Source organism: Synchiropus splendidus, chromosome 14, assembly GCF_027744825.2.
Source record: "Synchiropus splendidus isolate RoL2022-P1 chromosome 14, RoL_Sspl_1.0, whole genome shotgun sequence".
NCBI lineage: Eukaryota > Metazoa > Chordata > Actinopteri > Syngnathiformes > Callionymidae > Synchiropus > Synchiropus splendidus.
Window position 1 is genome coordinate 21939007 of NC_071347.1, and position 13287 is coordinate 21952293.

General features: G+C 49.4%; 3 protein-coding genes and 1 non-coding gene across 4 annotated transcripts in view; all 4 read left to right on the plus strand.

The window, feature by feature from the left end:
* The first annotated feature begins 304 nt into the window (after window positions 1–304).
* On the plus strand, window positions 305–3991 carry rps13 (ribosomal protein S13). Its single transcript, XM_053886338.1, has 6 exons — window positions 305–377; window positions 1340–1388; window positions 1469–1547; window positions 2987–3156; window positions 3611–3711; window positions 3919–3991. Exons 1-6 carry the CDS (start codon window positions 355–357, stop codon window positions 3950–3952), a joined length of 456 nt encoding a protein of 151 aa, XP_053742313.1. The 5' UTR covers window positions 305–354; the 3' UTR covers window positions 3953–3991.
* LOC128771464 (small nucleolar RNA SNORA19) lies at window positions 3736–3864 on the plus strand. Its single transcript, XR_008416644.1, has one exon. It is a non-coding gene; the product is annotated as a small nucleolar RNA SNORA19 (small nucleolar RNA).
* Window positions 3992–4912: 921 nt separating the features above from the next.
* ppp1r15b (protein phosphatase 1, regulatory subunit 15B) lies at window positions 4913–10788 on the plus strand. The gene is made up of 5 exons (XM_053886829.1): window positions 4913–5312; window positions 5854–7028; window positions 7601–7804; window positions 8537–9322; window positions 10444–10788. Exons 1-5 carry the CDS (start codon window positions 5150–5152, stop codon window positions 10657–10659), a joined length of 2544 nt encoding a protein of 847 aa, XP_053742804.1. The 5' UTR covers window positions 4913–5149; the 3' UTR covers window positions 10660–10788.
* A 1647-nt stretch (window positions 10789–12435) lies between these two features.
* The window catches only part of LOC128770650 (pleckstrin homology domain-containing family A member 7-like), a 107205-nt gene continuing 106353 nt past the window's right edge, over window positions 12436–13287 (plus strand). The window contains exon 1 of the mRNA XM_053885361.1: window positions 12436–13046. The gene's annotated coding sequence lies outside the window, so the exon portion shown is untranslated. The remainder of the gene's footprint in view (window positions 13047–13287) is intronic.

A 13287-nucleotide genomic window follows, 5' to 3' on the forward strand; every position in this document is an offset into this window, starting at 1 on the left:
CCGCTAAACATAAAGTGTATTGTACTCGTAATGTTTCGCTATATGTAGTTTACAGAGCAAAGAATCATATTTAGTATAGAACATTTGTGATAAACACTCGTTTGTATCGTTTCTCGGCAAAACTAAACATTCATACGCTCCTTAGAAACATTTATTAGGTTGCCCAAAGTGTTTTGAAAAGCTTCCGAATTACATCTTTTAATCGTTTTAAGATATCAAACCAGAGCTCCGCCATTAAATATCTGACGTAAGAAACGTCAAGTCCGGAGGCGAGACGTCATTGCGTCACTTCCGACGCAGGCGCAGATTAACATTTTCCGTCGCGTGTGCGGCCTCTCTTCCTCAACCGCCATCATGGGTCGCATGCACGCTCCCGGGTAAGCGTCCTTTTCGTTGAAAAACCTGCATTTCTGCCGAAATGGGACGTTTCAAATCTTCGCATGTTCCTTCTTAAGTTATTAGGAACGACATGCGAACGTGTTCATGGCCCTAATGTCACCACAGAGGAAGAAAGTTACAAGTGAACGTCCCCTTCTTTTTCCGACATCCATTCGTGCTAACTAGCGTTAGCCTGCCCCGTTAGTGCCGGGAAAGGTTTCACTGTATCTTGCGAGAAATAAACTCTGAACGACAGCGTCATAGTGAACTCCATTATGTGCCATTAACGATAGTTTTGCTCACTTCTTTGCGACAGTGCCTACCATGCGAGCCTCCACCTCGGCTCGTAGTCCGTGCGTCTAGAGCTCCACTGTAGCATCGACGCGACTGTCGCTTGTTCCACTGTCGTGTAGAAACGATCAAATGACGGATTCGTTTGGACATGAGCACTTAATGTTGTAACGGTTAAGTCGCGGAGTTCTGGAGGAATTGCAACGGCGGATGTCCGTTATGTCAACTTAATTTTATTGACGTTCGTTGTAATTACTTTCAGATTCCATCTATCTTTATTAACTTGGCAAAAGGCATCCACAACAAACCCACAGGACACGCCTAACCAAGGCCTGTTTTGTAGAGGACAGAACAGAGTGGTCCATACACAAGCAACAAAACAGTACAACAACAAAACCACACCAAATAAGGATATTACATCTTCCCTTACCACCCTATATCTGTCGACCAGGATGTTGTAATAACTTGTCATTGATCTTAGTCACCCTTCAGATGTCAATCCATTAGATTAAGAATTACCTTAAAAGCCAATTAGTAAAACTTACTAAATCATAAAAGTTGGCATCTATTTCAATACAATAATGTGTATCAAATGAGTGTCAGTTCAGTCCCAGTGTTCTGTTGTGTTTCTAATGCCCTTTGATTCATGTCTCATGTTCTTTGTCCACAGAAAGGGCTTGTCCCAGTCAGCGCTGCCGTACAGGCGCAGTGTTCCTACTGTGAGTATTTGAAGCATTTAAAATGAATAAAAATGACACACTCAGCTGACCACTGTGACTGAATCTTGGTGTCCCTTCAGTGGCTGAAGCTCACCTCTGACGATGTCAAAGAGCAGATCTTCAAGTTGGCCAAAAAGGGTCTGACCCCCTCTCAGATTGGTGAGTGCTCTGTGGTGCCTGTCCCGATCACAGTCATGATTTCAGACTTGGTCAAACTGGAATGGTTTTCTTGAGCCCCATTTGACTGATGGTAGGGTCTTATTGCATATTGTGTGTAAATCAACACCCTTGATGAGTTTTGGATGGTTTTCTAGTTATTTGTGGTTTAGGTACTTTCACCTCAAGATAATATTGTTTGCCACTCAAGATTTATGTAGAAGTCTGTCGATGGTGGCAGGTGTCTTCAGACATCAGGTGGGCAACTGCAGCCAATACAAGGTTTAAGCTCCATGAAAGCGTTTGTGCCATGGCAAAAAGAGAGAAGTCGATGAAATCTCCCATGATCACACGTGATAGAACAAAAGGTAAACATTAAAACAAGAGGAACGCACTGCGCGCATCATGGAGGTGGACGTGATCATTGTGTGTTTTGAACAGACAAATCCCAAACGTAGCCAGCGCTATCACAATATACATAATATATTATTGTGATATGTTGGGTGCGGAGCATGTTATTTCCCTTGGGATTAATATAGTTTTCTGATTCTGATATCAATACAGTTAAATAGCGATACTTGATGGTGCCATACTGTTTCGATATTTAAAGTTCTCTATCAGGAGTTATGAAATAAATGCTTGGCCATGTGTTCAGCAGTGAGTCCCTGAACTTGCCCCTGCAATACCATGACAAGATTTGCATTTGTTTTTTGCATATGATGGTTGAATCTGAAGGGATAAGGGTGTGGCCTGTGGCATCAAAGGGTAACGTAAAGTGCCACACCAGTGTTAGTGACCCATTCATCTTTTTTCCATCTCCTATATATTGCACTGTTACACTGTACTTGCAGTATTGCAATATCATATGATAAATCTTGTGTTACAATACGTATTGCTTCACCCTGTTCCTTCTAATACACATCTTAATAATAGGTAAATGGCAGGAACACGTCCAGCAGAAACCCTGCATTCTATATGTAAAATCCGGGCCACAATGTAAGACTTAAACTGGCACAAGTTTGATTCTCATCTGAGAGGACCTTTACATTGCAGTGTGGCTGAACCATCGAGTTCACTGGGAGCAGATGTTTGGCTAGATGGTTTTGTGCAGTCTAAAGTGGCTCAGTCTATATTCACCGGCCTGATCCCCAGCCTCGTCACTGCTGGATCATATGTAGACTTTCTGTTTCTCCCCTCTCTTGGCTGTCGGGTTTTTCCTGCTGCTATAAACAAGGACATTGTGTTGACTTGAATTCATCCAGCAATAAATGGCTGCGGCTAAAAGGTTGAGCTACAGTTGTTCCTCAACAAAGCCTTGAGACTGTCTCTGCTCCCTCTTCCATGTCTATGAAAGAAAGCCCAGGAACAAGTATTGATCATGTACTTTCTAAGTAAGTTTCTGTCGACAGTGGTTTGAGCAGAACGTTGAATTCTCTCGTCAGGTGTGATTCTGAGGGACTCCCATGGTGTGGCCCAGGTCCGATTCGTCACTGGCAACAAGATCCTGAGGATCCTCAAGTCCAAGGGCCTGGCCCCCGACCTGCCCGAGGACCTGTACCACCTCATCAAGAAGGCTGTGGCTGTCAGGAAGCATCTGGAGAGGAACAGAAAGGTGCGACTGCTCGAACCCGACCACCAGAAACCCTCAGCTGCTGAAGGATTCTGGGCGATGGAGCTCTCCACCCAGCTCCAGGGTTATTGGTATTAAAATGCTCCCAACCTGACCCCTCCCTCTTCTCCACCTTAGACTATTTTTTTAATGGTAACTAGCGGCCTCCTGAGTGTCCTCCAGACAATGGTGACTTTGTTTTGCTTTGGAGGAGCAGCACTTGCTAATTAGACACTGTTGAATAAAGTCAGACGACTGCGAGGAGCCGCATTTAAATGTGAAGGACAAGGTTACCAGGACACACAGGGTGTGGCCCATCAGGTTTCTCTGGGCTCTTGATGTTCCAAGTGGGAAATGTTGCTCTGACCTGTGTGCGTGTGACCTTAAACTGTGGCCAAGTCCAGATGCTGATGCCCTGTCTGTCTGTCTTTCTGTCCGTCCGTCCGTCTGTCTGCAGGACAAGGACGCCAAGTTCCGCCTGATTCTCATCGAGAGCAGGATCCACAGGCTGGCTCGCTACTACAAGACCAAGAGAGTACTGGCCCCCAACTGGAAGTAGTAAGTTGTGACCTCGCCGAGCGCTCGCACAGTTCATTGTCCTGCTCTCCAGTGCCATGAGAGCTGTGATATTTCTGTTGTGCCAGAGCAACCTGCAGGATAATTAGCAGACGGGCTTGTTGTAGCTCGCCTGCCAGTCCCCTTCAGACAAGACGATCACGTGTCTTGGCTCCGTGTCTGACTGACCCTCTCTTTGTGTGTCTGCAGCGAGTCCTCTACAGCTTCCGCTCTGGTGGCATAAACTCCTCGCTTTTGGATAAATAAACCGTTTAATTGGAAAGTGCTGCGTCTGTCTTTACTGAGGGTCCAAGTTACTGTGTTGCTTCATAAAGCCCAGAGCTGGTCAGGCCAGTCGGAGGTCGGTCAGGTTTTGGATCTGTTGAGTCAGAAAACTTGATCGAATCACGATCTGGCCCACGTAAGGCACTAGTCATCTCTTGACCTCAACCTCATGTGTGATCTTCAGTCTTTCATTTACTTAAAAAAAATGTTGAGGTGTGAGGGACTTTCCAAAGGGCCTACTTTTCATCTGTAAAATCTTCATTTGAAATGGTCCTGTTTGGAGTTTCCCACCAAAACTAAACTGTGTTCAACTGTTCACAATGCACGTTTTACATTTCCACCACTTCTCCACACACTCATTTTACATGCGGATTAGAAACCTTGTTTACAGCCTCATGTGTTGCTCTCAGGTTCTCAAGAGGCCCAAATGTCCAAAGTGCGTTGTTCAGAGTGATGTCATCAGGCACTTGTGATGTCAGTACCTTCAGACCATGTTGGGGAGACAGTGGGGGGAACTGAGCTGAATGATTCGCCCGCCCCTCCCTCTGTTCTGATATCACTCTGCCTGTTAGGTTACTGATTAAATCTTAGTGACACACTAAAACCATTTAACAGCGCAGATACGGAACTCTCTTCATATCAAACGGTGTGAAATTCATTTGTTACATTAGTTTTTTTCCCTATTATTACTACTTCACGTAAATAACGTCTTGGAAGCGAAAACGAACGTGTATACCGCGAATCCGATGTTTTTGAAAATACTTCGTCTTGACGTAATCTATTTTTAGGAGTTGCCTTTTTTGTCCGGGAAATTACAAGAATTTTCTGTACGTCACGTACGCAGTACGTCACGAGGCTGAGCCTAAGATTGACAGGCGCGCTGTCCAATCAATGTCCGCGATGACGTCACGGTGTTTATAAAAGCCGCCCGTCGCGCCTCAGACGGGCATTTACTTGCAGCACCACGACGAAACGTAGCAAAAGAAGATGGAGATGCTCGAAGAGTCTGTTTGACCAGGGATCGTTAAAATGGCGTTTCTGTGGCGGATGATGAAGCGGAGTCATGACGACGGCGACTGCCCACTGACAAACACGGGAAACCTGCTCGTTTTCGACGAAGAATATCAGAATACGTGAAGATTTGTTGGCGGAGAAAATGGCTGCTGTGGTCGGTTGGAGACGGAACAGCGAGCGGACCGAGATGGAGAAGTTCGACGGTCCGGGGATGGCGTTACTGCCGTGGCCTAGAAGCTTGTTCGCCGTGCTGTGGGAGCAGCTCCGGGTGCTGGTCCAAGTCATCTACTGCACCTTTGTGTCGGGTGAGTCGAGCCCTCCTCCAGTCTCGCTGCTGCTGTCGTGATGCGTTCACGGACGTCTACTCCGCTTTGTTTACGTCCGGTGTGGCTGCTCAACGGGCTAAAAATACCCGTGGAACCACAACTATTTTCGTGTGTTTTCAGATTTTATTTTTCCACTTGCGTGATAAAAGGTCAGGAAATGAACGCATCAGAATCAGCTTTATTGCCAAGGTCAGTGAAGAGCCCACCAACTGGGAAAGTGCTTTAGAACAACGCGCAATAATGAGCAATACATAATCATAATAATAATACAAATAAATATACATACAAATAAATCACTAACAACTAGGGCTGTTCTCGAACTCAGTCATGTCTCGTGTTCGTCTGCGTGAGACATTTTTTGTAACGGAACGGAGGCGTTATGTGTTTCCGTTTGTGATGAAATCTCCTGTTTACACCTGGATTTTGTGTCATTTGTGATGGTGTAAACCTCACATGACACTGGAGCTGGTCATAATGCCTTTCTGAGCATCTCAGTAAGTGACCGTTTCTCTTCCTCCAGTGGTCCAGATGTTGAGGTTCGAGGTCCACCTAACCATTTCGGACGAGGCGGGGCAACACATCCAACACATGAGCTCCACGTCCAACCAGACCGAGTCCTTCCTGTTCTCCACGCTGTTTGAGAGCAACAGCGGCGTCATGGTCGGCGGCTCCAACCCACTGTCTAACCTCTGCGCCGACATGGGCGACCCGTTCGGCGGGACGACCACCGAAGCGCTGCTGTCCAGCCTGAGAGCCGACGACCTGTGCTGCGGGCTGGTGGACGACTTGGTCGCCAGGGCGACCGGCAAAGACGACGCCGTGTTCCACCAGAGCAGCTGGAACATGGGCTTCCCCGGCGAGTGGAACATCTTTGTGTCGAGCAGCGACCTCTCTGGGTCCAGCGACTCCAGCCAGAAGAGCCAGCTCTTCCAAGCAGAGAGGGCCAAAGAGCGAGCCTCAGAGGAGGAGGAGTGGGGCTCTCAGTGGAGCAGCGAGGAGGACCAGGGCCTGGTGGAGTTCAACAGCGAGGAGAGCAAGGCCTTGTGGGAGTCTCTGTCCCAGTCCAGTGACCCCTACAACCCCCTCTTCTTCACCGCCTGCATTTCTACCAACATGGGGAGGAGCGAGAGCGAGACTCAGGGCGGGGAGGGCGCCGGCCCGGCGCTGCCCATGGAAGAGCCCGTCACCCCGGACCCAAAAGCCCTCATCAGCCGGTCCGACAGCGACATCAGCTGGAGCAGCTCTGAGGGGTCCAGTCCGGACATCGACACCGAGCTTCTGGACCTCTTCCAGGGCTCTGACCCCTACAATCCCATGTGTTTCACGGCGTGTCTCACCACGGCGCCGAAACCCGAAACTCCCCCTAAAACTGCCACCGAGGAGGAGAGTGGCTTTTCCACCTCGTCCAGCGAGGATCACGACAACGACGAAGAGGATGAGCTGTGGAAGTCTCTGAGCTTCTCGGACGACCCCTTCCACCCGCTCAACTTCCAGGCCGGTCGCCACAGCAGCCCGGTGGCCTGCAGCCAGCCAGCAGGCGGCCCCACCGTGCGAGCCAAGAAGATCAAGAAGAAGACACCGAGGAGACCGGAGAGAGCCGCTCCACACGGTGCGGAGCAAACGCTGGTGCACTGGAAGAAACCCAAACCAAGCTCCCCCGAGAAACAGGAGAAGACGGGCGCCAAAGATAAAAAGGTACGTGGAGAGTCACTTTTAAAAGCCACAGTTGAGCCCTTCAGCTGCGATGGTGTTTGTCCTCCGGAGCTTATTTGGAAGGGAACCAGTTGAGCCTTAGATTTGCCATGATAGTATCACAGCAACAGCTCTACTCCACGTCTCTCACAGATCCCAACGGGTTGTCCTTGTTCAACACTTCACAGTCGTGGCCCTCTGGCTCAGCTCTTTAGTTTGGCTTGTTGGTAGATGAAGCCAGTGTTTGCCTCTGACCCACTCACAAGTGAGTCACATGATCAGCCATCCACAACACGAACACCTCAGGAGCTGCTCACTGTTTACACAGTGACTTGTCGCCGAGCAACGCTGACTGAGCAGATCATGTGACCCCTTTAGTCAGCAGAGACTTCGGCCCCATTTAGTGTGTTGCATCATCCATGTGTCCTGGTGAGAGGCCTGACTCACAGACTGTAGTTAGTTATGAGGAAGCGTGGAGAGACACGTTGTGTGAAGGATGTATTTTTGTTTGTTTCACAAGTGGAAGGCTTCAGGTCTGTAACTTGTGGTAGTGACTCATCTGCTCTCCCTCTCAGGTTCGGTTCTGTCCCGAAGTCCAAGTCCACGTCATGCGCTCCTGGCTCTTCGCCCGCCAGGCGTCCCGCCGGGGGCAGTGGGAGGAGCTTGCCCGAGACCGCGCTCGCTTCCAGAGGCGGATCCAACAGGCGGAGCAGGAGCTCGGCCGCTGCTTTGACTCCGCCCACCGAGAGAAGATGCGTCAGTACGTGGAGCTGTGCCTTGATCGACACACCTAAACTCTGAATGTGTCGTTTCGGGACTGGCCATTTGGTTGCAGTGCAACATGGATGTTCGATTTTCGTACCAGCGACTTTGTACCTCGGAGATTTTTTTATTTGCACTGATGGACACTTTTGACCTCAGCGTGTGGAATGTGTTCTGAAACCGCCTTATTCACTGACCTGGTAATGTAACTCCGTAGCTGTGTGAGTTTGTGTTTGGTTTTGTCGTTGCTGGTTCTGAGCCATGGCGCCGTCAGTCAGGCAGGCCGCTTTTATTTACCCTCATATGAAGCTACACTCATTTAATTGTTGTAATTTATTTTTTAAGCTTGTATTCTTATGTTACAGCACCACCTAGAGGGCGCTGTGGTGGCGGCTGAGTGGCGCCCACTGATGTTTGACTTGACAATGTTGTTTGTTGACTTGTGTTTCGGTGCTTTGTGGAGTGAATAAAAGTGTTTAAAAAAACGTTTGTTTCGCTTGACTCGGATGTGATGGTGGAGCTCCGTCCGCGATGACGTCATGCTTCGGCTCAACACAGCCGGAGGAGCCAACTGTTTGGCTCTCGTCCTTGTGATGTCATCGCGCTGCTCCTTACATGTTGCCACATGAATTCATATATGTGTGTTTTAATGGTGCTGGGGGAAGATCTCAGGATCAAGCGCAGCGACCCAGAGAACCTTCTGGAGGCCCGTTTAGCAGTAGCGATGCTGGCTCTGAATCAAGCGATAGAAGTGCCGTGATGGCACGGCACCGGCAGGCGTAGGGGACCCGAGAACAAGTGACCAGATGGGTGAGCCGTCCTTCACCAACTCTGCTGGCAGGAGGACCAGTGAAGGTCTGGTGGAGGACTTTGACGCGAGTGCCGCCAACAAAGGCGACGGCCTCCACGTGTGCCGGGAGAAGGCGCCACCCTACGACTGGAGCAGCCTGGTGACAGAGTTGTACCGCTCCAGTTCCACCATCACCAGCGACCAGGTGGAGGAGCTGCAGAAAGTTCTCAAGCAGAGCTCCTCAGACTCCAGCGGAGCCGACGAGCAGGGCCCGACAGAACCTTCCCTCCTGGAGAGGTTCATGAGTTGCTCTTTCAGCGACGCCAGCTGGAGCTCCGACGACGATTTCGAGAAGGAGAGTGAGGGATTCCTGGAGTTCCTCCGAAGTCGCCACGAGTACGGCGCTGTGCACTTTCCAAACCATGAATCCGATTCCACCGCTAAAGAACCAGCTCGTCGTTCTCTGTCGGACACGGAGGGCGAGAGCGTCCACTCGTCTGGGGACGAAGACGAGGAGCAGCTGTGGAAGTCCTTGTGCTTGACGGACGACCCGCACCACCCGGTCAACTTCCAGGCTCGGCTCTTCAGCCCGGCCTCCACCACGCCCCCTGAGAAGAAGAGCAGGAGTGACGTGGCGGTTCAGGCCCGTCAGAAACCGTCCAAAACCCTGGTGCCTTGGAGGAGGCCCGGAGGCTCCTCACGCTGCACCGAGGAGAACAGCAAGGAGCTCGCCACTTCCAAAATGGTAGACATCTGGCAACACGAGACACACAGACACATTAGACCAGTGTTTTTCAACCATTTTTGACTCATCGAAAAAATCCTGGGTCTCATCACCAAAGGGACCTGGGCCAAAGTGCACTTGTGCTTAAAGTCCTGTAGAAAATCCCTATTCATTTGTGAAAAACTGTAGCTACTGACACTCGGTTGTTATTTTGCCAGGATATTTGCAGAAACAAATTGCAGAAAATGTATTTGTTTCAAATGTGTCCAGAAAGGGGCGACAATATGGCAAAATATATGCATTATATAAATATTTGCATTTAGTTTTTCGCAAACTTTTAAACCACAAAGCAAACTTTGACGGTCCATGAGTATCGATAAAGTTTGGAAGTGAGACGTCACTTTAGCCGTTAGCTCTGTTAGCTCTGTGGTGCAGACAGTCTTTGGCGTCGCGGCTGCTCTGACAAGGATCCCTCCCTCCCTCCATCCATGGTTCTGTGGTGAAAGTGTCTGGTCAAGTTAGAGGTGCATCAGCTTTAAAAACAGCTGGAAGTTGCACATGCGAGCGGCTTCTTGGCTGTGAGTGTGTGGGAAGAGGAGCGCGGCGCACCACAGCAGCGCTGCTTTGACTGAGGGAGGGATCAGCGCATCAACACACTGGAGCTCTACAGTAGAGTGGAGAGGAAGAATAGCAGCCAATCCATGGGATCATCTCCTCACCTTGGTTGCTCCTCAACACCTTCTAACTGTCATGATTTCATGGCATCACATCGCCCTCCTCTGTCTCCGGACACATGAGGTGAAACTGGATCATTTTCCCACGGCTCACCTGACACTCTCTCACCCCGGTTGAAAAACACTGCATTAGACCACCCTCAGTTCTGTTTATGAATCTGGAGCCTTGTTGAGTTGTTTTCAGTGGTGGTTTAACAACGGTGTCAGTTGTCAAGGCTCGGCAGTGAAGAGTCTTGACTAGTCAGCAGAGAGTCAGCAGGTTACTGGGACAACCGGGTCACACGGTTACAGGGGGAGGTGCGAGCCATCCCGCCTTGCTTGTTGGCGCTGCCATCTCTCTTCTCAGTGCTCCAGTGTTGGGTGACGGCCCGGCAGGGTTCTGATGTTCTCTGTTGCTCTCTCCTTCAGGTGCGCTTCTCTCCTCTCATCCAGGTCCACGTCATGCGATCCTGGCGTTTCGCCCGACAGGCGTCTCGCAAGGGACACTGGGAAGAGATCGCCCGGGATCGCGCCCACTTCCAGAGGCGGATCCAGCAGGTGGAGCAGGCCATCGGACACTGCTTCACCCCGTCACACAGGAGCAACATCCGCATGTACATGGACCTGTGTCTCGGCAAGTTCTGAACACCACATCTTCACGTCATCACCATCCGGTCGGCTGCTGCAGCCGCCTGCATGTCATCACTGAGCGACAGCTTCCTCCCGCCCTCTGCAGCAACACACCATGTGACATCTGCACTAACAATAAACACCTTCCAGTTCTTCTGTCCAAAACTTCTTTGACACCCAACCTGTTTACAAATGATACTGCATGTTAAAGTGAAGAACTATAGCACAGCATGACAAAGTATAGAGCGTTATTATGGTGTACTACATGGTACGCAGAACTACTCCGGTGTGTACGAGAGGCTGTTCCTGACTGTCTAGATTACAGTAACCATACAGTACATGCTTTGGTGTGCAAACAAAAATACCTCATACTAACATCCTTTACCAGTTTTAGTTAAGGAGAAAAAAATACACAGTACTAGTGCTGCAATTATATTCAAATCCAGCAGATAGATAGATAGATAGATAGATAGATAGACAGATATATAGATAGATAGACAGACAGACAGACTGAAGTAGTTATACAGTATACAGACAGACACACAGAATACTTACAGTATACACCTCCGATTAACAGGGATGGTAAAAAGACCGTCACTGAAGATTTATGAGTTTTGGGTGTTATTTTTCATGCAAGAGGAGTGAAGTATTACAGTCTGTGAATAGTCCAGGAGGCAAATGAGGACGTTTCAGCAAGAGTTTACGAATCAGTTTAGGGTGGCGGGGTTTGACATGGTGAGGAATTTCAAGTGGATTCATGACTGACCAGTTTTGTACAGTGAAGATGAGGAAATTTAATTTGAGTCTTTTACAAAGTATAAAGCAGGAGGCAGCGGTTGGAGACAGTAGTCTATGTGACATCAGAGCAGAGGAAACTGAGGGTGGAGTGCCTCAGGGCACAGTGCTGGGACCCAAATCGTTCATGTTCTAGATGATATGAGGAGGAGGTGGATCAAATGAGTCGTGTGCTGTTTGCGGAGAACATCATCTGGAAACACTCATTGAGAATTCTGAAAAGGAAATGAAAAACTGGCTGGACAGAAACAGGAAGACTGAGGAGGACTGTCAGTCAGAAACTCCAACAGATGGAAGGACCAAAACAAAACCCCCAGAACAATTTTAACTTGTTGTTGGCTAGATATATATTGATATACTTTATGTTATCTCAGAGTCTTTCAAGCAAAATGTGCTCAATGAATGAGAGAGTATCAAGTCAGTCCCAGACAGAGAAGACTTGTGAAACTGCTTTGCTTCGGCCTGATTCCTCAGGTATCCAGCGGCGTGAGACGTGGACATGAAAGATCCTGCCAATCATCTGCTCCAGGCTTGTGATCCAATCAACACACACACAGGCAGGCGTGTGATTTCCCAGCAGGCCGCGGGAGCCGGAGCAGGCCGAGTGCTGCAAGTCTGTCGTAAGACTCGGTGAAAACACCCGCATGATGAAACGACTCCCTCGAGGCGTGAAATCAATTAGCAGCACACACACAGCGGCGGGAGCAAAGGCGACGGCCTTTGTTTGTGTCCTCGCTCAACCAGCGGCAGCAGCGGCGCTAAGTACAGGCGGCGGAGTTCTGTTTTCTCATTCGTTTCTGTGGCCGCGTGTGCGACGCGCACGACCCGATCCTGGGGTCATGTTGTGGGAACAGGAAGTGAAAAGTGCTGCCGAAAATGTTTTGACTTGTCGGACTAAAACGACTGGTATTTTAATGAGAGCGACTCAGGATGTTCCTGGTTTTCTGTTTGTGTTCGTCAAATGGGAAAGTTGTTACAGGACAGCACCAACGTTGCTCCCTTTCTCTACAGGCTGAAGGGGGCGCCATCTCTGCTGGTCAGGTCGAAAGGCAGGTGACACCCGGGACTGGTGTCCAGTCCATCCTACAGACAACCACCGACCCCTGCTGACAAGCCACTGCTTCACCTCTGTGTGGCCCTGGTCTGTGGGAGGAAAGCAGAGAGTCTAGAGGAAACGCCCACCCATACAAGCTCTGCACACGGACGACACTGGTTCAAACCTGTGGCCCACAAGTTTAAGCCTGAATTTGAGGGCTAAACAATCAAAATAACTGGGTTTCAGTTTGGTACCTGGTTAGGTTTATCCATGTGTTTTGGATGGTTAAGTTTAGGGGGAGAGACTGAAGGTTTTTGGCAATGAGAGGTCCCCACATGGATACAGCACTTCGGATCAAATAACTCCTCCACCCAGCAGGGGGCGTGTGTCCTCAGCCAGGTGTGGCGCGTGACCGGACTGTTCGAGTTGCGTTTAGCTGCTAGCATAAATCTGAACTTCCACTGATCCATAATTTCGGATTGAATTCAAAGTGTCGAGTGAAATTAACCTTCGTTCGAGCGTTAATGCTCATAAATATTTGTCCAAAGCGAAAGACGATCTTAATCTTGAGGTGAGTGAAGACACTTAAGTGTGGTTCATTTGTTTGTGTTTCCAGCGTTAAACAAAACACCAAACGTGGCGGGATGATCTGACCGTATCATCTCTGGATGTGCGCGTTTAATCGTCACAGAGAGGCTTCTGTCCAGTTCAGACACTGAACATGTGATCACGTGACCGCGCTCTCTCCAGGGCCGCGCTCTTTTGTCTGCCAGTGCGCGGCTGCGCGGTCCACCTCTGCTCCGCTCCGTCGC

Bases quoted from the DNA above. Each gene is read 5' to 3' on its own strand.
- rps13 (XM_053886338.1), top strand. From the start codon at position 355: ATGGGTCGCATGCACGCTCCCGG. The intron at 1,389-1,468 runs GTGAGTATTTGA...GTGTCCCTTCAG, and splicing joins ACAGGCGCAGTGTTCCTACT to TGGCTGAAGCTCACCTCTGA. The intron at 3,712-3,918 runs GTAAGTTGTGAC...GTGTGTCTGCAG, and splicing joins CTGGCCCCCAACTGGAAGTA to CGAGTCCTCTACAGCTTCCG.
- ppp1r15b (XM_053886829.1), top strand. From the start codon at position 5,150: ATGGCTGCTGTGGTCGGTTGGAGACGGAACAGCGAGCGGACCGAGATG. The intron at 5,313-5,853 runs GTGAGTCGAGCC...CTCTTCCTCCAG, and splicing joins CTACTGCACCTTTGTGTCGG to TGGTCCAGATGTTGAGGTTC. The intron at 7,029-7,600 runs GTACGTGGAGAG...TCTCCCTCTCAG, and splicing joins CGGGCGCCAAAGATAAAAAG to GTTCGGTTCTGTCCCGAAGT.